A 26,230-nucleotide genomic window follows, 5' to 3' on the forward strand; every position below is an offset into this window, starting at 1 on the left:
TTTGTGCAATATCTTCATCAATGATAGAGAATACACTTATAAAGTTTGTGGACAATACCAAGCTGGGAGGGGTTGCAAGTGCTTTGAAGGATAGAATTATAATTCAAAATGATCTGGACAAACTGGAGAAATGGTCTGAAGTAAATAGGATGAAATTCAATAAGGAAAAATGCAAAGTACTCCACTTAGGAAGGAACAATCAGTTGCACACATACAGAATGGGAAATGACTGCCTAGGAAGGAGTACTGTGGAAAGGGATCTGGGGGTCATAGCGGATCACAAGCTAAATATGAGTCAGTGTAACATTATTGCAAAAAAAGCAAACATCATTCTGGGATGTATTAGCAGGAGTGTTGTAAGCAAGACACAAGAAGTAATTCTTCTGCTCTACTCAGTGCTGATTAGGCCTCAACTGGAGTATTGTGTCCAATTCTGGACACCACATTTCTGGAAAGATGTGGACAAATTGGGAAAAAGTCCAGAGAAGAGCAAGAAAAATGATTAAAGTTCTAGAAAACATGACCTATGAGGGAAGATTGAAAAATATTGGGTTTGTTTAGTCTGGAAAAGACAAGACAGAGGGGACATGATAACAGTTTTAAAGTACATGAAAGGTTGTTACAAGGAGGAGAGAGAAAAATTCCTCCTCTTAACCTCTGAGGATTGGACAAGAAGCAATGGGCTTAAATTGCAGCAAGGGAGGTTTAGGTTGGATATTAGGAAAAACTTCCTGTCAGGGTGGTTAAGCACTGGAATAAACTACTGAGGGAGGTTGCGGAATCTCCATCATTGGAGATTGTTAAGAGCCGGTTAGACGAACACCTCTCAGGAATGGTCTAGATAATACTTAGTCCTGCCATGAGTGAAGGGGACTGGACAACCTCTCAAGGTCCCTTCCAGTCTTTTGACTGATAGGAGGGTGGTGAAGCACTGGAATGGGTTACCTTGGGAGGTAGTGGAATCTCCTTCCTTAGAGGTTTTTAAGGCCTGGCTTGACAAAGCCCTGGCTGGGATGATTTAGGTGGGGATTGGTCCTGCTTTGAGCAGGGGGTTGGACTAGATGACCTCCTGAGGTCCCTTCCAACCCTGATATTCTATGATTCTGCAAAATGTAACCACATCAGCAGGAAACCCATCCCAGAGTAGCCAATAGAACTGGGGTTAAGGCACTCACCTGGGTTCAAGTCCTTGTTCCAGAACAGGAATTCTAGCCTGGGTCTCCCACATCCCAGGTGAGTGCTTTAACCACTAGGTTAGATTTTATAAGGTCACCCCCCCCCCCAACCTCCTCCTCCTCTTTTCTGAACGGTGCCTAAATCTTCTTGTGAACCTAGCATGAAAAAATCAAAACAATTCATTTAGATATTTCTGAAGTCATTTTTTCATTTTGACCAAAAACAAGGAGCCAAAACAGACCTGAATTTGCAAAATGTTTCAGTCAACTCAGATGTGCTTTTTTCAGTGAAAAAAAATGTTGAGCTGGGTGGAATTTTCAGACTCGTCATTGTGCAAGTTTCCCTCATAGAGTATTACACCAAGTCACTTCTGTGCTCAGAGGTCAAAAGCATTATAACTTCACTGCCTATCCCTCCTTGTCTCTTACAGAGTGTACTTGATACATTCACAAATCCTATTGGGAAATGCTTTGTGTTAACAGCTATTTGCTGACTCATGGTATTTCCATATTTTCTGAAAAGAAATATTGATGATCTTAGTAAACTCAAACTCTAAAGTGCTTAAATGTTTCCAGCAGTCCAGTCTTTGTAGCTTTAATTGGCTCCCTGGCTGAACTGACCAACTCTTGCTGAATTATGTTTATCTGCAGTTTAGTGATAAAGTTCTCTTTTAATTCCCCATTGAATAGAAATATTTAGGGCAATGCCACAGCTGTGTTTACTCTCACACTCCACCACAGTTATGTAAATACTGCATATGGAACTATTTCTGATAAAGCCCATACCAACCCAAAGGAATTATATGTTAGCTCTAGATGGCTGCCAAGATGTGCGGTCTCTCTCCAGATTGGCAATGCATATGAATGATATCACATTTTCTCAGAGATCATTTGGCAAACCTTATAATAAAAGAGTAATTTTCTCTCTCTTGCAGAGTTCCAGTGAGCCAACGAATATCTCCCTGTGTGCCTTTTCCTACTTACAAAAACATGGGTTCAACATAAAACCCAAAACCTCTAAATGCTGCAACTTTGCAATAAAAAGAACATTCACCTCCCCTCCCTGAATTCCAGAGCTTTTATTTTATAGAGGGGCAGATATCTAAGACAAATACCCAGTATACTATATTAATCACACATTTGATAAGATCTCACTAGAAAGGAGTGTTTGTTTTCTAAGAACCACCTTTTGTCAAATCACTTGAGGATTTTCCCCTCCTACATCATCTTAGGGCCAAATTTTGCCCAGATTTACACTCTGTACACTCTCTCATGGATCAGATTCAGGAGTCTGTTACTCAAATTAAAGGGAATGATAACTTCATTGCAATTAACAAAGCGTGGCATCAACAGAGTTCCTGAAGTCAGCAGAACTACTCTGGATTTACGCCACTGCAACTGAGAACAGAATTATTCCCACTGATTCCAGATTTCCATAGGGTATAAAGTCAGCACAGCACTTGATCATTAGGGCCAATTTCTTTTCTCAGTTACCCTTGCGCAGCCTGCTTGGATCAGTGGGGACATTTTGGTGCATTTCTCCAGTGTAAAGAAGGCCATAGTGTCCCAAGAGCTCAGTCCCCATCCCACTCCAACATATAATGTTTCCCTCTGACTTCCCAGGTGGCTCCATTGGCAGCAAGTGCTGTTAGGGTTGTGCCAGTTCAATTCCAGCTCTGGTATCAGGGAACTTAACTAGGAATAAGATGTTGAAATTAAGAAATGGAAAAATTTAGGTTTCATTTCAAGGGAAAAGTCCCAGAAGTCCAACCTATTAGACAGTGGAATAATTTCCTAGGAAAGGTCGTGGAAGCCTCATTACTTGACATAATTAAATGTGGACCAGAACAATGTTATAGGGTGAGATAATCCAGGCCTTTTCCACCTGAACACTCTGTGGTCCCATGATTGTCACAAGAATGACAATTGTGCTCAGCATTTAACAGTTTCTTGCTGACTTGCAACTAATGCCAGTTAAGTTGAGGATTTGTATGATGTAAGATACCTGTTAATTGGGAACTTGACTGGACTGAAATGCCCAGCTAGGGTAGAATTTTGTCCTGCAATAAAAATGTGTACTGACACCGACTGGTCTACAAATCCAAACTAACCATTTACTTTATCTAGAGCGGGTAACAAAAGACATCAATTTAAAAAAAATATCTACAGACATTAAGCAATTTTTTCCCCTTTGCACAAAACTCTTATCTTCTTCCCTTTTCATGCTCTAGTCGTAGTAGTGCTGAATGCTGAGACAGTGATATCCAGTCCAACCCTCATTACTATGGGTAACTGGTTTAAGTACTGAACCATTGAACCAAACTGTTTCAGGTACTGGTGAAGGTTATTTGAAAAACCAAGGAACAGTGGAGTGAATTTGTCACAGAGAGTTTAGTGTCACATAACAGAACAAAATCAGAGACACTGCAGGATCTTGCCTGTACTCTGGACTGAAGCACCTTTAAAGCTTCCTGATATACAAAGCCTGTTCACGTTGCCTTCCATGTGTTTGGGGTGAGAACCTAGAGCACAGCTCCTTGAAGCAACTAGCTGTCAATAGAGGGGGGAAATATATGTGTTTTGATGAAAAAAATACTTTAAAAATCTCTCTCAGAAGTTACAGCTATCCTAAAACCATTGCCAAGTTCACAGAATATAGCGTGTGCAGTTTGTGGTGAATCTCCACTAAGTGTGACTATACTACTGTACAGTGCATAGTACGATCACTTTATTCAAGGAAAATCTTAGAGAATATGGGACAGAATCTCATGCCAAAGCACGCATATAACTTCCACTGGCTTCGGTGAGAGTTAGATGAATTCTGTGGTGGGAAAATAGGGCCTCAATTAAGAGAAATCAGGCAGCAATGTCACAAGACACTGGGGTGAAGAACGGGACTCCAGAAGCATCCATAAAACAGCTGAAAAAAGCAGAAGAATGAGGATACAGTCTCCAAGAAGACTGTCTTATTAGTCGACTTCCTGCCATAAAGAGATTACTAGAAGAGCACACTCCAATTCTTTTAATTTTACACTTCTTTGTGGAGACACTTGTCCTTTTATCTTAAGAGATCACTAATGGGCTGTGCAAAAAGGTTAAATAAAAGCAGCAAGAAGAAGAAAGGAACATCTGAAAGAAAAATCACAAAATTACCTAGGGTTCAATTCCTGGAAGCACGGTCCAGTGGAAAGAGCAGTAGCCTGGGAGTCAGCTCTGCCACTGACATGCTGTGACTTGGGACAAGTAATTTCACTTTTCTGTGCCTCAGTTCCAACATCTATAAAATGGGGCTAATGATACTATCACATCACACCCATATTCTTCATAGAAATATGCTTATGATAGGAATATGGCATAACTAAGTTCTGTTTTATGCAAGATGGGTCATGTGAAGTATCATTGAAAAGGTTATGATTTACTGAATATGATTATCCTATTTTTACGCATGTATCATTTCTGTACCTGAAGTTAGAAATATTGACTATGTAACAATTACAACTGTGTGTGTACTTGGGGGAACACCAGCCAGACAACAGGCAATCAGCCTCAATGGGCCATTTAAGGAGGACAATAGAACCTTGAAGATACTAATTTCCCCACCTTCCTGAGCAGCTGCTTTGACACTGCAAGGTCATGTCTTGATGTCATCTGGTACAAGTACCACCGTAGACACTGCTGGTATTTTTCCACTGGAAACAAAGCATTCCCACCTTATGTAAATCTTATTTAAGGCTGAGAAGGGAGTCAATCAAAGCTCTTCTCCACTGCCTCCCCGCCCAAGAAGGAAGACTGCTGAAAGCACCCGAAGAGACAAAGGGACTAAGCTGGGGAAAGTCAAGGGCTGAGTCCAGGCCGAGGCAGGAGTCTAGCCTGTGAAGAGAAATAACTGGAACTCGAAGCTGCGGAAACTCTGTAACCCGCCTAAAACAATGTTTAGGGTGAGAAATTATTGTTTGTAACCTGTTTCTTTAGTGAATCAAGCTAGGGTTGGGTGTTTTGTTTTATTTTCTCAGTAATTTGCTTAATTCTGTTTGCTATCACTTATAATCACTTAACATTTATCTTTTGTAGTTAAACTTATTTCTTTTTTATTCCAAAATCCAGCTTGTGCAATTCATGGGGGGGGGGGGTTTATGAGCTTGCATTGTACAGATCTCTCTATACAGCGCAAGACAATGTTGTTTTGGGGGTTATACCCCAAAGGAGGTGTGCACATGAGTGGTGAGTAAATCCCTTAGCTGAGTCCTCCCACAGAGAGTTAATCACAGACTCTGTGTGATTCTGCAGCTGCGTGTCCCTACCTGCGTGTATGCTGGAAAAGGGCTTAAGAGCATATCACAGCAGCATCAGTATAAGGGCAACCCAGGTTGGTGGGACAGGTAGACTCAGTGGGACCCCAGCACATCTGGTGGCATCCCAAAATGGGGGTCCAATCTCATCATAGATACTTATCCTCCTTTGTAAATACACTACAAAAAAGCCCTAGGTAAGTGCTAAGTATTCCTATCCTCATGTGAGCAGATATAACAATGTCAGTCTAACTCCCTCATATTGTGATCGCAATCAAAGAAAAAGGCACTTAGTATGAGAACTGTGTATGTGTGTGTGAAAACATGAGCGCAGTTAAGTGGCCATAAGGAGTTAAGAATAGCTGGGGTTGTATGTGTAGATTCTAGTAGAACAATTCCAGCAATAAGAGCCCCCACCATTACCTGTAACCGAGTCTGTAGTTCACACACGCTTTCCTTTTAAGGACACAGCGGATCATTTATGATGTAACATTTATCTAGTGCAATGCTTTACAGAGACTCGGAGGGCCAGTTCATTGCCCTGCACCTGTAGTTATTTACACTAATACAAAATGAGTGTAAAGTGGATGCAGAAATGCTACAAAATCAGAATATTAGCATTTTGCATTGGTGCAAAATCAGCAATTCTCAAGCAGGGGTCCGGGGCCCTCTGGGGGACCCACGAGCAGGTTTCAGGGGGTCTGCCAAAATAAACCAAAGAATAGGGCCAGCGTTAGACTCTCTGGGGCCTAGGGCAGAAAGCTGAAGCCCGAGCCTGCCTCCTAGGGTGACCAGATGTCCCAATTTTATAGGGACAGTCCCGATTTTGGGGGGCTGTGTCTTATACAGGTGCCTATTACCCCTCACCCCTTGTCCCGATTTTTCACACTTGCTATCTGGTCACCCTACATGTCTGGCAAAACATGTCTGTGCCAATAATCTTACTTATACAGTGAAACCCCGCTATAAACACGATGATTGGGGTCCAAAAAATTGGATCGCGATAAATGCGGGGTTGCGGTATAGTGAGGTTTACCATTTCAAGCCGGTCAGTTTCAAGCCGGTCAATTTCTCTTGGGCAGAAAACGACATGCGTTTGCAAACTGCCCATAACAGTAACTGAAAGGGTGCAGCTCCAGCAGCGGGGCTCTCAGCCATGCAGCGAGAGAGGCAAACACTAGGGGAGAGCAGGGGAGACGTGCAAGCAGCAGAGGAAGAGCGAGGAACAGCTGGGAAGGAGAATGACTCTTCTAGCCAAAAGAAGAAGCGAGGGTAAGGAGGGGGAAGAGGCAGTGGGGGAAGGCACATTCCATTTTTTTCCCCCCCTTCGGCGGCACTCCAGCCTCTTTTTTTCTTTTTTGCACTTCAGCAGTGCTCTGGCCGTTTTTTTTTTCTTTTCTTTTTTGCGCTTCTGTGGCGCTCCAGCCGCTTTTTCTTTTTTTCACTTGCGGCGGCCGGAGCCACCTTATGATCGCGTTATATCCGAATTCGCGTTATTGCAGGGCGCGTTATAGCGGGGTTTCCCTGTATTATAACTAAGTTCTTGAGGCCTTTCATTCCAGGATACCCAAGAGTTTTAACAACCATTAGTTAAGGCTCCCAACAGCCCTTTGAGGTAGGTAAGGCATCCCCATTTCAGAGACGACTTGGCCAAGGTCAGATAGCAGCTTTGAGACAGAACCAGGAACAAGACCCAGGTCTCCTGATTTCCAGGCTTCTACATTCATTCTTAGACCATACTAACAAAAAAACACTATCTCACACACACAAGTCACAAGCTAACAGCAACAGAAGTATGAAGAGAGGGTGAATAAAGCAGACTGTTAATATTTATTATTTGTATTACCACAGCACCAAGGAGCCCTGGGAATGGACCAAGACACCTTTGTGCAACAAAAAGACGGTCCCTGCCCTAAAGAGCTTACAATCTAAGTATAAGCCAAGAGACCACAGATGGGGGAGTACAAGGAAACAATGAGGCCTGGTCTACTCTTAATAATTAGATCAACCTAGCTACGTTGTTCAGGGCTGTGAAAAGTTTTGTGCCCTGAGCTCTGTAATTAAGTTGATCAAATTCCTGGTGTAGACGGGACTAGGTCTATGGAAGAATACTTCAAAAAGAATTTGTCCGTTGACCTACCTATTGCCCCTTAGAGAGATGGATTGACAACATAGCTGGAAAAAACCCTTCTACACTGTAGTGCCATAGCTGTAGTGTTGACATGCTGAGACAATATTAGTCCACATGATAGGTAGCGGTCTCAAGTTGTTTGTGTGCATCATGGCAAAGAAGATATTTAGGGAGGGGTTTGAAAGAGGATAATGAAGTTTCATGGGAAACTCCTTGTAAGCGTGATGGGAGTAAGCAAGAAGCTGCTTGTTTGAAAATTTTACAAGTGGACGATGGAAGCTAGGATTGGAGGTAGGAGTCAACAGCTTGATAGCAACTGACAGTTGACAGGTAGAGTGGGGATAGGCTATGAAAAACCTTGAGAGAAAAAACAACTAGCTTATGTTTCTGTTAGTAACCAGCAAACTGCGTGCCACTGGCTGCTGTGGAGATTACACCCACGCAAAGTAAAATTGTTTCTCTCTCAATTAAATGATGATCCACAGAGAGACAAAGCAAAGTAAGACTGATTAAAGTGCTTCTTCACGATAAAAACCATTACTCACTTGCTACAACTTGGTCATTCTTAACTTGCACAGTATGCAGAATACACTGCCACAGAGGGCCGGATTCCCTTCCCACTTACACTAGAGCAAATCCACTAGCTGTAATGGAGTTACACTGATATAAATCAGGAGTACGAGGAGAATCCAGCTCCTATTTTGTAACATCAACTATGCACTTTTTTGGATACATGGAAAACAGGGCTGTGGGCATGTTTCATAATAGTGAGGTTTTCAAATCTTGATGAGTGTCCTGGCCAACTTCCCATTCAGGTAATCACATCTGTGTGCTCTGGCTTCCTAAAACTGCCCCAACCCTCAAAGTTACAGAGACAGACACATTCCACCTCCCCGCCAAAGCAGGGAGGATGGGACACTCACCTAGGTCACCCCTGCCCCCTAAATTTGAAAGAACAAGACATCCACCCACCTTCACACCAACACAAGAAGCAGGAATGGAACATGAACCAGCCTTTCCCCTGTTCTAATGATCAGCTGCATGGATATGGCCCTGCAAAGTTTCGGGGATCAAGAAAGCCACGTTTGAATACCCCCACCAAAAATCTTAAATTCTCATGAGCTAGTGCAACTAGTGAAACTGAGAATCCAGGACCGATGTTAGGTGCCAAGCTACATGCTCTCCTCTCTTGTGGGTTTTATTAAAAGTACGGAACTCCCACTGTGAAAACACATATTTATAAAATGACTAGACAACACTTACAATGAAAGCTGACCTAATAAAACAGTTCATTGTTTTCTAACACAGCTTTATTCAATATCATGTTACTGTGCCTTGCCCTCTGCTAAAACATAATCATATTTTTATTCTGTCCTCCTCCCTTCACTGCTTGTTTATTTCACTCACCCATTCTGCCTTGTCATTAAGACTGTGAGCTCTCTGGGGCATGGGCTGTATTTTACTATCAGAGAATCATAGAAGATTAGAGTTGGAAGAGATGTCAGGAAGTCATCTAGTCCAACCCCCTGCTCAAAGCAGGGCCAACACCAAATAAATTATCCCAGCTAAGGCTTTGTCAAGCCAGGCTTTAAAAACCTCTATGGATGGAGATTACACCACCTCCCTAGGTAACCCATTCCAGTGCTACACCACCCTCAGTGAAATAGTGTTTCCTAATATCCAACCTAGACCTCCCCCACTGCAACTTGTTCTATCATCTGCCACCACTGAGAACAGCTGAGCTCCATCCGCTTTGGAACTCCCCTTCAGGTAGTTGAAGGCTGCTATCAAATCCCCCCTCACTCTTCTCTTCTGCAGACTAAATAAGCCCAGTTCCCTCAGCCTCTCCTCATAAGTCATCTGCCCCAGTCACCTAATCATTTTCGTTGCCCTCCACTGGACTCTCTCCAATTTGTCCATGTACTTTCTGTAGTGGGGGGCCCAAAACTGGGCACAATACTGCAGATGTGGTTTCATCAGTGCCAAATAGAGGGGAATAATCACTTCCCTTGATCTGCTGGCAATGCTCCTACTAATGGAGCCCAATAAGCCATTAGCCTTATTGGCAACAAGGGCACACTGTTGACTCATATCCAGCCACATCCTCTGTCACTAGGTTGCCTCCCCCATTCAGTAAAGGTCCCACACTTTGCCTGACCTTGTTGCTAACGTATTTGTAGAAACCCTTCTTGTTGCCCTTCACATCCCTTGCTATACGTCTGTACAGTTGTCTATGTCATATGTCTTCACTATATGTCTGTACAGTTTCTAACACAACTGAGACTCAACCTGGTTCACACTTCTAAAAATAATTAATAGCAGCAGCATGACTGGATATTTCCTCTTATAGAAATGTCCCATGGAATTTACCAGAGAATAAACTTTCTAAAGCAATTTTTAAACTTACCGACAGAATTCTACATTAGGGTTCTAATTCTCTATTCAATCACTAAGATGGTTTAAAAATTCTATAATACAAATTTTATTCTATATTATATTCAATGAGTATTTTCAGTAATTTCTGTAGGACCCTAATGGCTTTACTATTATATGCCTAAATACTATCACTCTGTGCAGGTTGCCTAGCTAGCTATGTGTCACTCAGCTGCTTGGCTGGATGGTTTTTGCTCACATGCGCAGGGTCTAACTGATTGCCATATGTGGGGTTGGGAAGAACTTTTCCCCAAGATCAGATTGGCTGTGACCATGGGGGTTTTCCACCTTCCTCTGCAGCCTGTGGCATGGGTCACTTGCCAGGATCACCTGGGTATATCTCACTTAATTCCCTGCCATTGGTGCGCCTCAGTCCCTGCTATTCTCTACTGTGTGACATAATAGTAATACTTTGGTCTAATTTTGGTTGTTGGGGGGGGGGGGGGGGGAAGACGTGTCCTGGAAGATGACAGCCTGTGATATAAAGGAGATGCTCTGGTAGCCCCATCTAGGCTTAAACTCTATGACACTATGTCACTGTGAAATTGTCCTTAACTCCCCTTTCCCATCAAAGGGCCCAGTGTTACAAATACTATGCTCATAGGTAACTTTATCCTTGAGAGCTGACCCACTGAATTTACTCTTTAGGATCACACTGCTTAGTCCAGCTGACCTGCTGCCAATGGGTAAAGTTACTCATGTGAACCAGTGTTTGAAGGATTAGGCTGAACACATTTTGTTTAGATGGATAAATGGCAAGCGGGGGTTTGAGTCAATGCAAAACAGCAGAAACCTGAATTGATTCAGCTTGGCCTCATCAGTCATTTTATCCAACATGTGTCACATCTTTTGCATACTGAGCCCATAAGTGTTTTTGCATCAGGTGCAAAAGAGGCTTTAAAAGCAGAAGAAAACAAATCTCACCTAAGGGAACTCATCAGAAATTGATGAGAAGGTTTGTTGTGCTGTGGAAACATTTATTGCTTAGCAATATTAATAACTTTTCCCAGTCTTGAGTTACTGGGTTGGGAGGGGGAACTTTTCCCTTTGAGGCCTGACAATCTCTAGTACTGCTATTGTATATGACACTTGTCAATAAAAGTGAAGGCAAACAGGCTGCAGTGGTAATTACCTCAACCTAGCTTATTCCACCCTAAAATATAACAACATAGGCTCCTGTGTCTGGACCAGCATGAGTTAGATAAATAGTGCTAAAATGCTCTTCATGTTTTCTCCTTTCACCATGTTTGTGTTTATTAGAAATACTGTCCTACAGTCCTCAGACCTTGCATTGATTTGTATTGCATGGGACATATTTTTTATTGTCCCAATGTCTTCAAGTAGCAATGAAAATCATACACCATCCTGCTAACACTAAACTAATGCACAGAAACATTAGGAGAGAGAGAGAAACAGAGAGAGAGAGAGAGAGAGGGATGGGCCTGTAACAATGCTCTGGGTCTGTTTTTTGCAGAGCCTGCACCCAAGACCTGTGGATCTAAAAGCATGCAGCTTTACTGCTGAGCTAACAGGAACAGGTACATTAGACTGTTTAAAGGCAGTTACAGACTAATGAATCTCTTTACATAGTCCAGTCTCTAGAAGGAGAGAAAGACCCTATACAGGCCCAAACTGGGAAAACAGACCTCGTATCTCCTCCGTGTCTGGGGAAATCTGGTTCTAGAAATCAAACTTCAATTTAAAAAAAAAAGAGGTATTTCCTTCTCAGTCTCTTTCAACTCAGGGGAACAACAGTGCTAAGTAAAACCAGTTCAGCAGAAATCATTCTATAATCTAGCCCTTCTCGCTGATCTACAAAATGGTTCTACTGCACAGCTGTGACCATGTTGTATGCAGACCTCTTCACAACCATGTTTGGGCTTAGCCACATTTGAAAGTGATTTCAAATACAGTTTCAAGTCCTAGTATGGAGAGGGCCTTAGTGCAGGCTTTGGCAGCCAGCTGATTCTGCTACTATAAACACTACAGTAAAGTTACATCATCAGTTATAGGATCCATGTGTGTTAGGGAACTGTGTTATAAAACAGTAGTGCACTGAACATGCTGTAACATAGTGTGGTCTTGCCTGTGCTTTAAGAATGTTTTGGAATCCAGCTACTGTCCTGATCTAAGTTATACAGGGTACATCTTCTAACCTGCATTATGATGTCATTCCACTACGGAAAACTTCAGTTCTGATATTCAGATATCTAAAAAAAGAAATTATGCTCATGTGACCCACAATATTCTGCGATTTCACTGCTCTTGTCGAGTGGCAGAGAGACCGTTTGCTTGTATGGAAAAATCCAGCATAAGGTAGTGTGAAATTTTGCATGCTGGACTACAGTAAAAATCAGAAGTCACTCTTTCCACAGGAAACAAAAGCAACCGGAACAGAAAACCATGCTAATGAGTGACATGGCTCTCCCACGCATTATTTCTTAGTCACACCAAAAACTGCACATGTCACTACCATATTTTGTCACAGATAAAACTTGTATACTATTTAAAAAGTATTATGTACAATGTGATGTTGGTTCCACAAAATGGTTTTTAAGCAAATTTTAGGGTCAGGGTTGTGGTAGAGGCCCAGAATTACAACATAGCGAAAGACGATTAGGCCTCAACTGGAGTACTGTCAGAGTGGTTAAGCACTGGAATAAATTGCCTAGGGAGGCTGTGGAATCGCCATCATTGTCTAATCTGCTCTTAAAAATCTCCAAACACCTGTCAGGAATGGTCTAGATAATACTTAGTCCTGCCTTGAGTGCAGGGGACTGGACTAGATGACCTCGAGGTCCCTTCCAGTCCTATGATTCTAAGAAGGAGAAAACTGAAAGAATCTAAAACTCACATGTGACAAATATTGTTATTCTCATAGCGGTCCATACAATGGGAATGGAGAGGGTTTTTTCCCCCCCTATCAGACAGCCTGTGACTGGGAGAACTGCAGACTGGAAAGCTAGTGATGCAGCTGCCAATTTCCATTTAAAAAACCAACCCCCCCAGCATTCTAGAGTGATGGTCCAAACCATGCACTCTGTAGCAATGACAGCTTGCAATAGTGCTTTGGGTTGTTACTGCAGAAAACTGGAATACTCTTTTATAAGGGTTGACTACCACTAACTTTGCCAATAGCCCTTTGATGAGTTGGGGACTAGGAAAGGAAAAATGAAAATAGAATATCAGCGTTGAAAGGGATCTCAGGAGGTCATCTAGTCCAACCCACTGTTCAAAGCAGGACCAATCCCCAGACACATTTTTGGCCCAGATCCCTAAATGGCCCCTTCAAGGTTTGAACTCTCCACCCTGGGTTTACCAGGCCAATCTCAAACCACTGAGCTATCCCTCCCCCCATAAGTGAACCATAAAAGCAGTATGTACAAATAAGGAAGAGAAAAGTGAATGAAAAAAAAACCTAAATGAACAATAGATCTAGAAGTGGACAGGAGAGGTGGAGAAAATTAAAAGAAAACAGCCAAAATATTGGAACCCTTCCAAGATGCAATACAAGGGAGCCAGGAGCATGTATCCTTCAAACCATCATGGGGGATGGGAGTGTCTCCAGCAAAAACCAAAAGCATGGGGAATCATTGCCTTACACAAACCCCACCTCCTCATTCCACATGAAATGCTAACTCTGAAAATGTAAATTTTCAGTCCCTCCGATATGTAAGTGCTGAGAATCAAAAGAGCTCCAAGCAGCTTCTTTAAAAACTTGTGTGCTAGAGAAGAACAAAAAGCTCATTGTTTGAATGGAAGAATCGGTCTCTATTTCCACCCCCTCACTGACTCTATTGGTTCTCTTTGTTAGCAGCTGTTAAAATAGACGACCATTGAGCGTGCTGGTGTGATGCAGCTGTTCCACACATGGTATAAATAAGGGCCAGTAAGCTCATCTTATTTTTAGCATTGTGAAAAAAATTTTAAAAAGCCACAGAAAATCACCATTTATTTTCTCAAATGTAACCTCTCTCTCATTCTCCCCTTCAATAGTCAGAGTTGCATTTAACTGACAAGACAATTAGGCCACCCTTTAATAAAAAAAAAAGCAACTTTTTTCCTTCTTGTCTGATCTTATTTTTCTGATGCTGCTATTAGTGAGTGGGGGATTATTCTTCTTGAAGAAAATCATACAACTGTGCTAACAGCAAAGTGTTAATTTGTGTATTTCTTATGAAAAATATTTGATTGTGCCACCAGAGCTTTTTTCCAGTACACACCCCAAAGCTGATGAATGTGTATTTACCACAGCAATCTCATCAGTGTTATGAAATGCTTTGTTGTGAAGTGTTTGCAAAAATACTTTGAGATCCTCACATGGAATGAGCTTTGTGAAAGCCAAGGGCCAGATTATTATCTCAGTTCAATGGAGTTAGATGTAACAAAGAATCTGATCCTCAGTGTTATCGTTCACAGTATTCAAGCTTTATAGTTAACAGCTCTAAGATGAATAATAGAATAGCATGTTCTAATGCAAAAAATTAGGCCAAGACAAAGCCATAGCTTACCTGTTTTCAGGATCCGACACAGCCATGTTGCGCGTCACGTAGCACATTTTGAGTGGAATTGTTTTTTTGTCTCTCTGGATGGCGAGAGAAAGCTGCGACAGTGGGTCGAAGGATACACCTCCCAACCGTGGAGATTCAGGTGGAGGCGTTTCCCACCCAATTTCTGAAACTGGAGAACCTTTCTTCACATATGGGGTTGCCTCTCGCATGTATTTCACTATTTAAAAAAAGGACATAAACAGACACTCAATAGATGCTTAGGTCCAATGTGACTTCTAACAATTATTACTATTTATTGTTGCCGTTGGGCTAGCATCATTGTGCTAGATGTTGTACAACCCCATAGGAAGATATGGACCCCACCCTGAAGAATTTATAATCTTCTTCAAAATGACACAATAAGTTGGTGTAACAAACAAAAGAGGGGCTGGGAGAAGGAGAACAGAGGTAACAGCAAGACGACTAGGTGGATTCACAGAAGGGACCATTATGATCATATAGTCAGATCTGCATAACACCAGTCATAGAACCTCAGCCCATAATTTCCATATCAAGCCCATAACTTTTTTGCACTATAGCATATCTTTTAAAAATATAATCCAGCCTTGATTTAAAGGCATCCAGTCTGTCTTGACTTAATTACTTCAATCCCCCACACCCCTAGGTAAATTGTTGCAATGGTTAACTAACCTCACTATTGAAAATTTGCATCTTATTTCTGGTTTGAATGTGCAGTGTGGCTGTAGCCATGTAAGTCCCAGGATATTGGAGAGACAAGGTGGGTGAAGTAGACCTGAAGAGGAGCTCTATGTAAGCTCAAAAGCTTGTCTCTCTCACCAACAGCAGTTGGTTCAATAAAAGAGACTACCTCGCCCACCTAATCTGAATTTGTCTGGTTTCAGTTTCCAACCACTAGATCTCATCACACCTTTTTCACACTAGATAAAAGACCTGCCTATCAGCCCTCTCTCCCCAGTGTAGGTGCTTGTAGATCATGATCAAGTCCACCCTTTCACCTTTGTGATGATCTAGAGATATGTCTGTATAACCTATGAATTCTGGGTGATACCATGGAGTAGCATCATGAAATTCCTGTCTTTTTGTATGTGACATTCCACCTTGGTTGGCATGGGCTGTATCACTTCCTCCTAGAACAGATACAGTGGGGTGGCACTCAGAACTCAATGATCCTATTCAGTTGCAAACACCTTGGAACAATGGGTGAGCTCGAGCCCTGGAAAATCAGACCCCTGGCTATGTCTATACTGTCACTTATGATAATATAATTTAGGTCACTGAGGGATGCGAATAAGCCACCCCCCGAGCGACATAAGTTATCCTGACCTAAGCACCGGTGTGGACAGCGCTACGTCGGCGAGAGAACGATGCAGCTGCGCCACTGTAAGCTCTCTAGTGTAGCCATAGCCATAGTTTACACTACAAATTATTTTGTGGATAATCCACACCCCAGAACAATGTAAGTTATACCAACCTAAGCGCCAGTGTGAATAGCACTATGTCTCCTGCTGACACAGTTATGGCCTCTCACGGAAGCAGACGTTATTAAGCCAACGGGAGAACTCTCTCTCATCATCTTTGAGTGTCTTCACCAGAAGCACTCCAGCAGCGCAGCTGCATTGGTGCAACTGAGTCGCTGTAGCATAGACATAAGGTGTGTCTATACTGCCACTTTTGTCAGTATAACTTCGGTCATTCAGGGGTGTGAAAAAACAATTTTTCAACTGTAGACGTGGCCTAAATATTTTTTTAATGGATTATTTTCAAACTAGAGTTTTTCAAACTACCTATTGAAAATAAGTTCCAATAGGTTACTAAACTGTGTGCTAGTGATGTACCAGCACTCGTCAGCCAAAAGAAACTTTGGGCCCCAATACTGTAGCTACTGCATGCATGCTATTCCCACGCTCTTCAACGGGAGCTATGTGCATAGGGAAGCAATAGGACTGGGCCCTCTAAAATTAAGAAAAGAGAGAGGGGAAAAAACTGAAGTTGGAGTCAAACCTTTGGATCCAAATCTAAACATTAAGCAAGAACATTGAAATGTGAGTATAATTCCCAAGATACTGGGAACTGAAGCAAAGACTGTTCCCTTCCCCATGCCAAGTGAGTTTCCATGCAATGTAATGGTGACATCATGACAAGCTGCTGCACTATTTCAGAAGCCTCTGTGAAAGGACTGAGTGGAAATATATTACCAGGAGAAGGGGGTAGAAAAACAACATGCTTTCCAGGGATCCGAGTACCAAACACAGTGCAATCTAAGAAAATTCCCAGGAGGGAAAAATCCTGTAGAATCTGGTTGGGATTTTCAGCTCCCTTGAATTTTTGAGAGAATGATATCTAACTTCCACAGGAAGTTTTGAAAATCCCAGACTTTAATACAAAAAGAAAAAAAACCCACTGATAGAATTTGATAGAGAATTACTTCCCTGCTATAGAATTCTATTGGATGGTATAAAAGTAAGAAAAATGAAAAAAAAAAACTGTAGAAGGAACAGTAAGGAACTAAAGTTTACTGATTTTTAGAGTAATTTCTACTGAACCCTATTTCTACAGAACTCTTTTGGTTTTGTCCCTATTCAGTTCCACAGAGTTTTTTCCAGAAGGGCTTTAATGCACTTGTGTGTTCAAATATTTTTTTAAAAAAAGAAATATATAGAGAGCGAGCCTATAAAAATGACGTATTGTTGTAGCCATGTTGGTCCCAAGATGTTAGAAGGACAATGGGGGTGAGGCAATATTTATTGGACCAGCTTCTGTTGGTGAGACAAGCTTTCAAGCTTCAGAGACCTGAGGACGAGTTCTGTGTAGCTCAAAGGCTTGGCTCTCTCACTATCAGAAGTTGGTCCGATGAAAGGTATTACCTCACGCACCCTATCTCTCGCTAACAGTGATGGCATATAAACATAGCAGGGTTCATGGTTGTATTGGGTGGCAGAATTTGACCCTATGTATATTACATAAATATTTTTGTATTGTGTATATTTCCAATGCATATGCCATCACTGAGTCAATGGGGGTGGGCAAAACTAAAAGCAGGATTATGGTAATTGACATTATAGGCCCAACCATTTCTATTCCATACTCTGGTATCAAAAGGGCCTTAAACCCACTGACTTCAATGGGAGTTTTACCATTCGCTTCAACAGGTTAGGCCCTAACACTGAAAAACTGCAATACAGAATCAAAATATTAATGGGAAAAGAGAAGGTAATGAGTTTTATGTTAGGATCAGAAAATTCCAGAGCTGGTGTTCCCTCTCAGACACAGTGACACACAAGTCCTAACAGCGATTGAAAGTAAGGTTGCCAACTTTCTACTTGCAGAAAATCGAACACCCTTACCCTGCCCCCAGCCCCACCCCTTCTCCAAGGCCCTGCCCCCGCTTACTCCATCCCTCCTCCCTCTCCTCCACCCTTGCTCATTTTCACCAGGCTGGGGCAGAGGGTTGGGGTGCGGAAGGGGGTGAGGGCTCTGGGCTAGGGGTACAGGCTCCAGGGTGGAGCCAGAAATGAAGGATTCAGAGTGCGGGAGGGGGATCCGGGCTGGGGCACGGGGGGTTGGAGGGTGAAGATTCTGGCTGGGGGTGCAGGCTATGAGGTGGGTCCAGGATTTGGGGTGCAGGAGGGGGCTCAGGGCTGGGGCATGGAAGATGGCTTGAGGTGCAGGCTCTGGGTGGGGCTTACCTCAGGCAGCTTCCAAGAAGCAGCGACATCTCCCTGTGGCTCCTAGGCGGAGATGTGACCACATGGCTCTTTGCACTGCCCGCGCCTGCAGGCACTGCCCCCTCAGTTCCCATTGGCCATGGGTCCTGGCCAATGAGAGTTGCTGAGTTGGCGCTGGGGGCAGGGGCAGCATGCAGAGCCCCAGTGGCTGTCCCTCCATCTAGCAACCAGAGGGAGATGAAGGCAGCTTTCCAGGAGCCATGCGGAGCCAGATAGAGAGCCTGCCTATGCTGCCAACCAGACTTTTAACAGCCCAGTCAGCGGTGCTGACCAGAGCCGCCAGGGTCCCCTTTTAACCAGGAGTTCCGGTAAAAAACCCGAGGGGTAGCTGTGTTAGTCTGGAACTGTAAAAAGCAACAAAGAGTCCTGTGGCACCTTAAAGACTAACAGATGTATTGGAGCATGCGTCTGACGAAGTGGGTATTCACCCACGAAAGTTTATGCTCCAATACATCTGTTAGTCTGTAAGGGGCCACAGGACTCATTGTTGGTGACGCCTGGCAACCCTAATTGAAAGAGAAGCAGCTCCAGAAAGCACTAAGTTTTGGTCTGTTTTTTAAAAAATCTAAGGTCTATAATGAACCAAAACCAAAAGCATGTGATAAAAAGGAATAGGAAAAACCACTGAATAGTACACAAGATCAGCTGTTATCCTGAAGTATTAAAATCTCATTCATTTTATATATTTTTCTTTAAAACACCAGAGTGTGTATTCAAAATACAAGGTTTAATCTGCAGGGACTGAAAATCTAGTGATTACATAATTGTAGCTTGGTGTAGTGGTAGACAATAATTTCAGTCTAAAACTGTCTAAACTCATCCACTTGATGCTACAACCCAACTCCAGAGAGTCTTTTAGTCTGTACTAATTAATAATCATGCCCTTTTGCTGCACTGCAAATTAATAACTGTGGTCAAGCAATTAAAATTCCAAACTGCAGAACCAACCCCTCCCCATTCCTTCTGTGCATTCCCTGCCCCCCCCCAAAAAAAGAAAGGTGGAAATGGCAGTCAAATGAATTAATCCACTGATATACGTTCAGATCCCTATTTTTTTCCCCCAATTTGGAAGGCAGGCAATGAAGCTTCCAAAAAAAAAAAAAAAAAACCACACACTTCATTAATGCACAATTCTGCCAAGTCCCAGGTCCCCACAATTAAGTCTTTGTAGCTTTCCACAGATGACAAAAGAAAGCATGCCTCTTATATCTTATGAGAGAAATACTACAGGCAAATCTTGTCAAGTCTTCTACCAGACACGATACTGAAGAGTCCGGAATTTCCATGGACACATTCAAATTGGTTTTGCTTAAAAAACAAAAGAAAAGTCTTCAGTAAATCTCCTTCATTACTACGGAGGCATGGTCAGGAAGTGGACGTTGACAATATGAAACTGAAAGGAACAGCATGTCCTTGTCGGCTCAAAGACAGAGGATCAAGACTTTTACCTTGCAGGGAAAGACAGAGGGCATGCAATCTGTGTGCATTCTCTTAAAGAAGTGATTGTTGATTGCTACTGCACTGACTGCTTGGTAAAGAAAAAATAAAACTCAAAGACTATTTTCAAAGTTGTGCAAATGCTAATGGAAAAATTCAACCAAACAAGAAACTTCATTGAAAACAGTCATTCAAATTCCCCTACACCCTGTTTCCAGATGGAAACATTTTTCTTATTTTATCCTCTCTCAGGATGAAAGTTAGCCCTGTGCAGAAGCCCTACGCAAGCCCCTCATACCAATTAAGACCCATGTCAGCCTTGCATTCAGGGCCAAACCTTGATACAATGGAAGCCCATGAGGGCTGATCCAATGAGACCAGTCTTTGGCCTTCTGGGGTTAAGTGGTGTGAAGGGCATTATCTGGGCTCTCTGCACTGGACTGACTTTCCCCCTTTCTGACACAGATCTGACCACAGGCGATATAGCACACAAAGAAGGAGGGGGGATATATCACACGCTCCTGACAAAGCAGCTATGCTGGATGCTCCTGATAACCATGGAAAAGACCTAGTACAAGAGAACCATATGAATGGTCTTCACAGAGCCTGTCAGTAGGAAAGGAGAGAGGAGAATGCAAACTCACACCACCGAAGTAGCAGAATGGAGAAGAGACAAGGGCCATCTAATCTAATGCTACTACAGGCAGTGCTAACCATCCATAGCGACACAAACGTTGGCAAAGAGACGTTGTAGAAACACTCGGGAAGAAGCAGATCAGCTGAGCAATTTGATTATTCAACAGGGACGTGGCCTTTGCTTTACAGAAATGTCATATACTAGGATTTCAAATGCAGCAGGTTCAGTATGTTACCAAGACAGTTTCAGAGCAATTCATAATTAAATACCTTAACAAGTTATTTTCAGTGACACTTTTCCCTGTAACACACACCGGACCAAATTCAGTACATAGCTACCCCAGCATAACTCCAGCATTAGCTAAGGTTGTAGTCAATGGAGTTACTTTGGAATGACACTAGTGTAACTGTGAGAAGGATCAGGACCATAGGGTCAATTTCTGCTCTCATTTACATCAGGACAGCATAAGTATCAGTGACTGCAGAGTTTGTCTCTGATTTCAAAGCTCAGACCAAAGGCCAAATACTCAGTTAAATCCGTGCCCCTGCACAGATGTAAAATGAGGAGAGAATCTGGTCCTAAACAGCTATAGGTGCTGTCATCATAACTAATAGTGAGGAAAATGCATGTTCATCATTTACTCTAGGGAAAAAAAGTAAAATTATGGTTTCTATGATAGGGCCACAGGAAATAGTTTTAATCACTTCTATACTGAAATGGAGAAATCAGAGCAAGTATTACTGTACATTTGTGGGTGTTAAGTTTCCATCCACTTTCCTACAGACACAACACCTGTTCTCATGACCAAAGAAAGCCACCTCAAGTATTTATTATGGTTGCTGAATGCCAAAAGGTTCTGAAATATACTAAACCTCTTGATCTGTCAACAGCCTTAGGTCTCTGTTAACAGACATTTTACAAATTAAACTTTTCTAACATGTTGAAAGAATACAAATGCCCTCTTCACTCTCTTGCACACAAAAAAGTTAGAGAACTTGGCAAAGAGTTCCGTTTACTGTTTTCTGTCTTTCTTAAATGAATTCAACTGAACTCTGCATACCCTGCTTCAGCTCTTAAAGAGACAGGGTTTGCGGGCCCAAATTGTGACCAACCATTTTTTAAAATCTGTGTAATTCCTTCTGTGTATGCTTGTATTCTATTTTATTTGAAACGGAGGAGTCAGTGCTCTTTAAGGAAAAAATAATCAGTGTCTTCAACTAAGCACTCATGAACCACCATACAGTACACCTGAGCTATGATACATAGGTGATTGGGCAAACAGTTCAGATAGATTCTGGAAACAGACACTAGATATAAGTTTATTTACATGGGTTGGGGGAGGAAACTGAGGCTAGACACTTCTTGGTAAGGAACCAGATTTCAGCTTCAAACTTCCAATGTTCTGTTATAAATGGGGAGGGTGAACAATTTTTTAAAATTAAGGGTATGTCTACAGTACGAAATTAATTCAAAATTATTCTATTCAAATTTTCAGAAGTGATTTTTATACATTCGGTGTTGTGTCCCCCCACTAAAGCGCGTGAATTCGGCGGAATGCATCCCCAATACCAAGGCTAGCATCGAATGTCGGAGTGGTGCACTGTGGGTAGCTATCCCACAGTTCCCACCGCCCACTGGAATTCTGGGTTAAGCTCCCAGCGCATGATGGGGAAAAACATTCTCGTGGGTGTTACTGGGTGTGTGTCGTCACTCACTCCTCCGTCCGTGAAAGCTACGGCAGACACCATACTGCCAGCAGGTGGTGCACCAACTGTCTCATGTTACTATGTATTATGAATCCACCTCGCATGTCCTCTCGTCTTTCTATCTACTCTTTTATCTAACCATTTCCCGCCTTTTTTCGGCCACTGTGAGCTGAGCAGCACATTTTCTGCCGCAAACTCTGCTCTCCCGCTCTTGCAGCGCTAGCAAATTTCTCCATGGTCCTGGGCTCACGTGGAAGCTACAGAAGGCAACCATTTCCTGCTATTTTTCGGCCATCATAAACTGAGCCACACAGCTTCCGCCACAAACTCTGCTCTCCCGCTCTTGCAGCTCTAGGAAGCTTCCCACCTCCATGAAAGCTACAGAAGACAACCATTTCCCACCTTTTATCGGCCATCTTGAATCAAACAACTCTCCTACATTTTGCACCTTTTTTTCCAGGATTACCCGTGCAGGTGCCATAGCGCAGCAATCATGGAGCCTGCTCAGATCTCTGCTGCAGTTTTTACCATTGTAAATAACTCTGGCATTATCCAGCAGTATGTGCAGTACCTGCAAAACCGGGTGAGGAAGCGACGACAGCATGATTACTATACTGATGAGGACATGGACACAGATGTTCCTAGAAGCACAGCATGTGGCAAATGGGAGATCATGGTGGCGTTGTATCCTGTTTTGACTGTATCCTTTTAAATAAACCTTTATAACAAACTCTGGTGGTGGCAGCAGGCTGTGGCGCTTCATAACATAGTCACACCCAGAGGTGAACACTGGTCTATTCACATCCTGGATGCAATCAGTGATTTTTCAATGGCTCAGAGAACCTCCTTGAAAATTTCATATCTTCTTACAGGTAGCTACCTACCTATTAAAAACGTTAACACATCCAAGGGGACTTTCCCTCCTGATCCTTCAATTTACTGTATTTATTTTCAGCCTCAAAGTTTCTTCTTCAAACAACCATTGCTGCCCAGTTCAGTTTTACATTCTATCATGAGCTGTGAATTCTAGTTTCAAGTTTCCATATGTAGTTGATTCGTATCTCTTTTTAGTAGGGTTGTGCTTTCCCTAAATAAAGTAACAAAACAATACATCACCATATATTTTTCATTAAAAAATGTAAGTGTTTTTGGTAAATATTCCACAAAACCTAAAAGTATAATGCTAAGTTTAAAAAGTGAACACTCATTGTCACTTAGAGCCTGAGATAAAAGACAACATGGGCTCTGCCCTGAACAGCTTACAGTCTAATACACAGCAAATCAACAGTGAGCAGTGGACAGGTACAACATACAAGCTAAGTAAACAGGTGGTCATTGGCCACATCCTGATAATTTAAAAACAAAGATATATTGACTATAGCCAAAGTACTGCAGAGCCTGGTCATGAATCAGCCAGTTCATTTCTGTTGAGCGTCCATTCTAAGAATGTTTGCATACACAGAGCACATCTCTTACTATAGGTGTATATGACAGTGTAAGCTTTGTAACTAGAACTGTGTGAATCTTTCATACTGAAAGATTGTTATCATCGATAGTACATGGCTGCACTTTGATTTCCTCCAAAGAGGCCTACATTTTTTTAAGGTGGATTTCCATGGTCACATAGTAAGCTATCTATGCCAAACCCTTGCAAAGCCACAAACAATATAACACAAGACACTATCATGGCACATGCAACAAACTACAAATTTTCTTCAGTGGCCTACTACAGTACTTACATTTGCCTGGGCTTTCTCCCCTTCACAATGTCAAGCATTTTTCACCAATACTCTTAAAAGTAAGGTTGGTATTTAAAATAGTTTATCTAAACTTCAGAAATGAAGTCAAAGCTTCTTATGTGCTTTACAAGTGTGTTGATTTTTCTTCTGTTAGTTTGCAAAACTCCCTCTCTAATCATCCATACTCTCAGATGAAATTCAAGGTGTCTGGTGTTGCCCGTACACTATAATTTTTCTATTTACCTGACTAAGCTCAAGTGTCAGAACAAGATACATACGGGCATTATGTTTTTGGAACATGCCATTATTTCAGCAGTCACACAAATCATGGAATAATGCAGGATAGACCGGAATTGGCACACATCAAGGGAAGTTATTACACTTGGTATTATTATACCTGTTTTACAGCTGGGCTAAACTGACACAGACAAATTAAATGACTTCCTCAAAGTCACACAGTAAGTCAATGGCCAAGTTTGGAACAAAACACATATCAGTGCCAACTCTCAGTCCCCTGCTCCACCCAGGATTCCATTTTCAGTCAGTCTGTCCCTCTGCTCCCTATATTCTGGGGCAACTGGGGCTTGCCCAGCCCTTGGTGCAAGTTAGAACAGTTGCAAGTTAGCAGTCTAACTTATGCTCTGCCTCTAAAGGCTCCCCCTCCCCCAATGGACCCTGGGAAGTAGAGAATAAAAGTAGCATTATGTCCTCTCAATTCACCTCCTCCCTTCCCTCGCCTTCTCCTCCTATCATCATACATTCCATATGGTTGGCAAAAGAGCTTCAAAAAGCTCCTAGATCAGCTGGGAAGGCCCTACGCAGGAGTTATTCTCAGGAGGCAGCTTCTTCCCCCTTTATAGATTTTTGCTGCCAGAACAGCATCAAAGGACCACAGGGAAGTGAGAACTGGACCAACAATATATAATGATGTTTATCTAACAAGATACAGATGTATTTTAAGGACACTCCATACTACTTGCTGGTAACGACACATAGGAATCACTTCTCCCGTCAGTGAGTTGCAACCATCTCAGAGTTGTCATGCTGCAGCTGTTTAACAGAGCATCCACAATAACAGCACAACGGTAGGGCAGGAAGAGCATAATGCCTTATTCAAATGAATGTGTGGGGAAATTTGCACAGAAATGTTGGGATTTTTGATGCAGATAGGAGAATAGGAAATACCAAAAACTGTGAGGAACTACACCTGATAACTAGGCCCATTGTCCCAGGGCTACATTCATTGTGTAATTATGGGATAGCATGGCACCCACAATTTGACTTATCTTGGCTTGGGATGAATGGGCATGCAGTCCTTTGCTATGCGGTGGAAGAGGACAAATCTATGTGCACATTAAGAACCCTCTGCTTGATATTACAGATCCTGCTCAAAGTGGCTGCATGCCAGGAGGACTGGGAAGGGAGAAGCTGAACCCAGTTCTAACCTTGCGTAGCTCGACCACTGAAGCTCAAGACTTGGTATGGGGAGACCTACAACAAAGCATGGGAGAAGGAGACAGAGCCTGAAAACAGACCTCAATTCAGTCCTTTCCCCGCCCCTAGCGCTTCTGCCAATGAGGCCAGTTGCTGAGCCTCTGGAAAGAGGGATGGGCCTTATTCCACATAATCACTCAATGGCAAGAAGGAATCACAGACCCGCACATCCAAGCAAGGTGGAGAGAGGAAGAGAAGAAGCGACAACACAAGGAGGAGATGGAGACCCCAAGACAACCCCAGGACTGGAAAAGAAGGAGCAAGGGAAGAAACAAAAAAAAATGGCTTTTGTGTTTAAGGCTGGGATTTGAATGACTTTCCTTCCTCCCTGGGATTACTGTTTCCAATAGACACAAACAGCAAAGCTCCAATAACAAACTAGAAGAATTAACTTAAAACATCGACCAGAGAGTCACAATAAGCACAGGACTTTTTTGAACAGGGGAATTTCTCAGAAACGCAACGGCTGAACGAACTGCTACTGAAACCCAACTCTGCATTCACAGAACAATGACATCGCCCACTAGTCACTGCAAACCACACCAAGCAGCTGAAAAATCTCTTTTTAACAGCAATATAACTTTCCCATCCATATCCCTGATGAGTCACAAGCTATAGGACCTTAAACTTGTCACTGATCCAGGACTGAAGATTGCCCTCCTGGTACACCAGGCACCATAACTTTAAGGAAAAAACATCACAGCTGAGGGAAAAAAGGAACTATTTTTATAGCAGGTTTATCACTTTTAAATAGTATTGGGAAGTTTCTCTGAGGTATGGGATGCTACAATAGGCCTGATCCTGTTAGATACAGAGTATTCCCTACAATGGACTAAGCTCTTTGGTCAATAGGATATGGCCTTAAATCCTATTCAGGAAGAAGGCAAATCTACCCTTTTCGGTTTAACATGTAGCTTTAAAGGTAACTTCAG

The 26,230-nt window shown here is 42.4% G+C and overlaps 1 protein-coding gene across 2 annotated transcripts in view; it reads right to left on the reverse strand.

Annotated features, from left to right (window-relative positions):
• SNTB1 (syntrophin beta 1) overlaps nt 1-26,230 on the reverse strand; it is a 150,704-nt gene that overhangs the window by 65,949 nt on the left and 58,525 nt on the right. For both annotated transcript variants that reach the window (XM_039526946.1, XM_039526945.1), the window contains exon 2: nt 14,540-14,756. In XM_039526946.1, the coding sequence (XP_039382880.1) occupies nt 14,540-14,756 (217 nt within the window). The remainder of the gene's footprint in view (nt 1-14,539; nt 14,757-26,230) is intronic.

Source organism: Mauremys reevesii, linkage group 2 (assembly GCF_016161935.1).
Source record: "Mauremys reevesii isolate NIE-2019 linkage group 2, ASM1616193v1, whole genome shotgun sequence".
NCBI lineage: Eukaryota > Metazoa > Chordata > Testudines > Geoemydidae > Mauremys > Mauremys reevesii.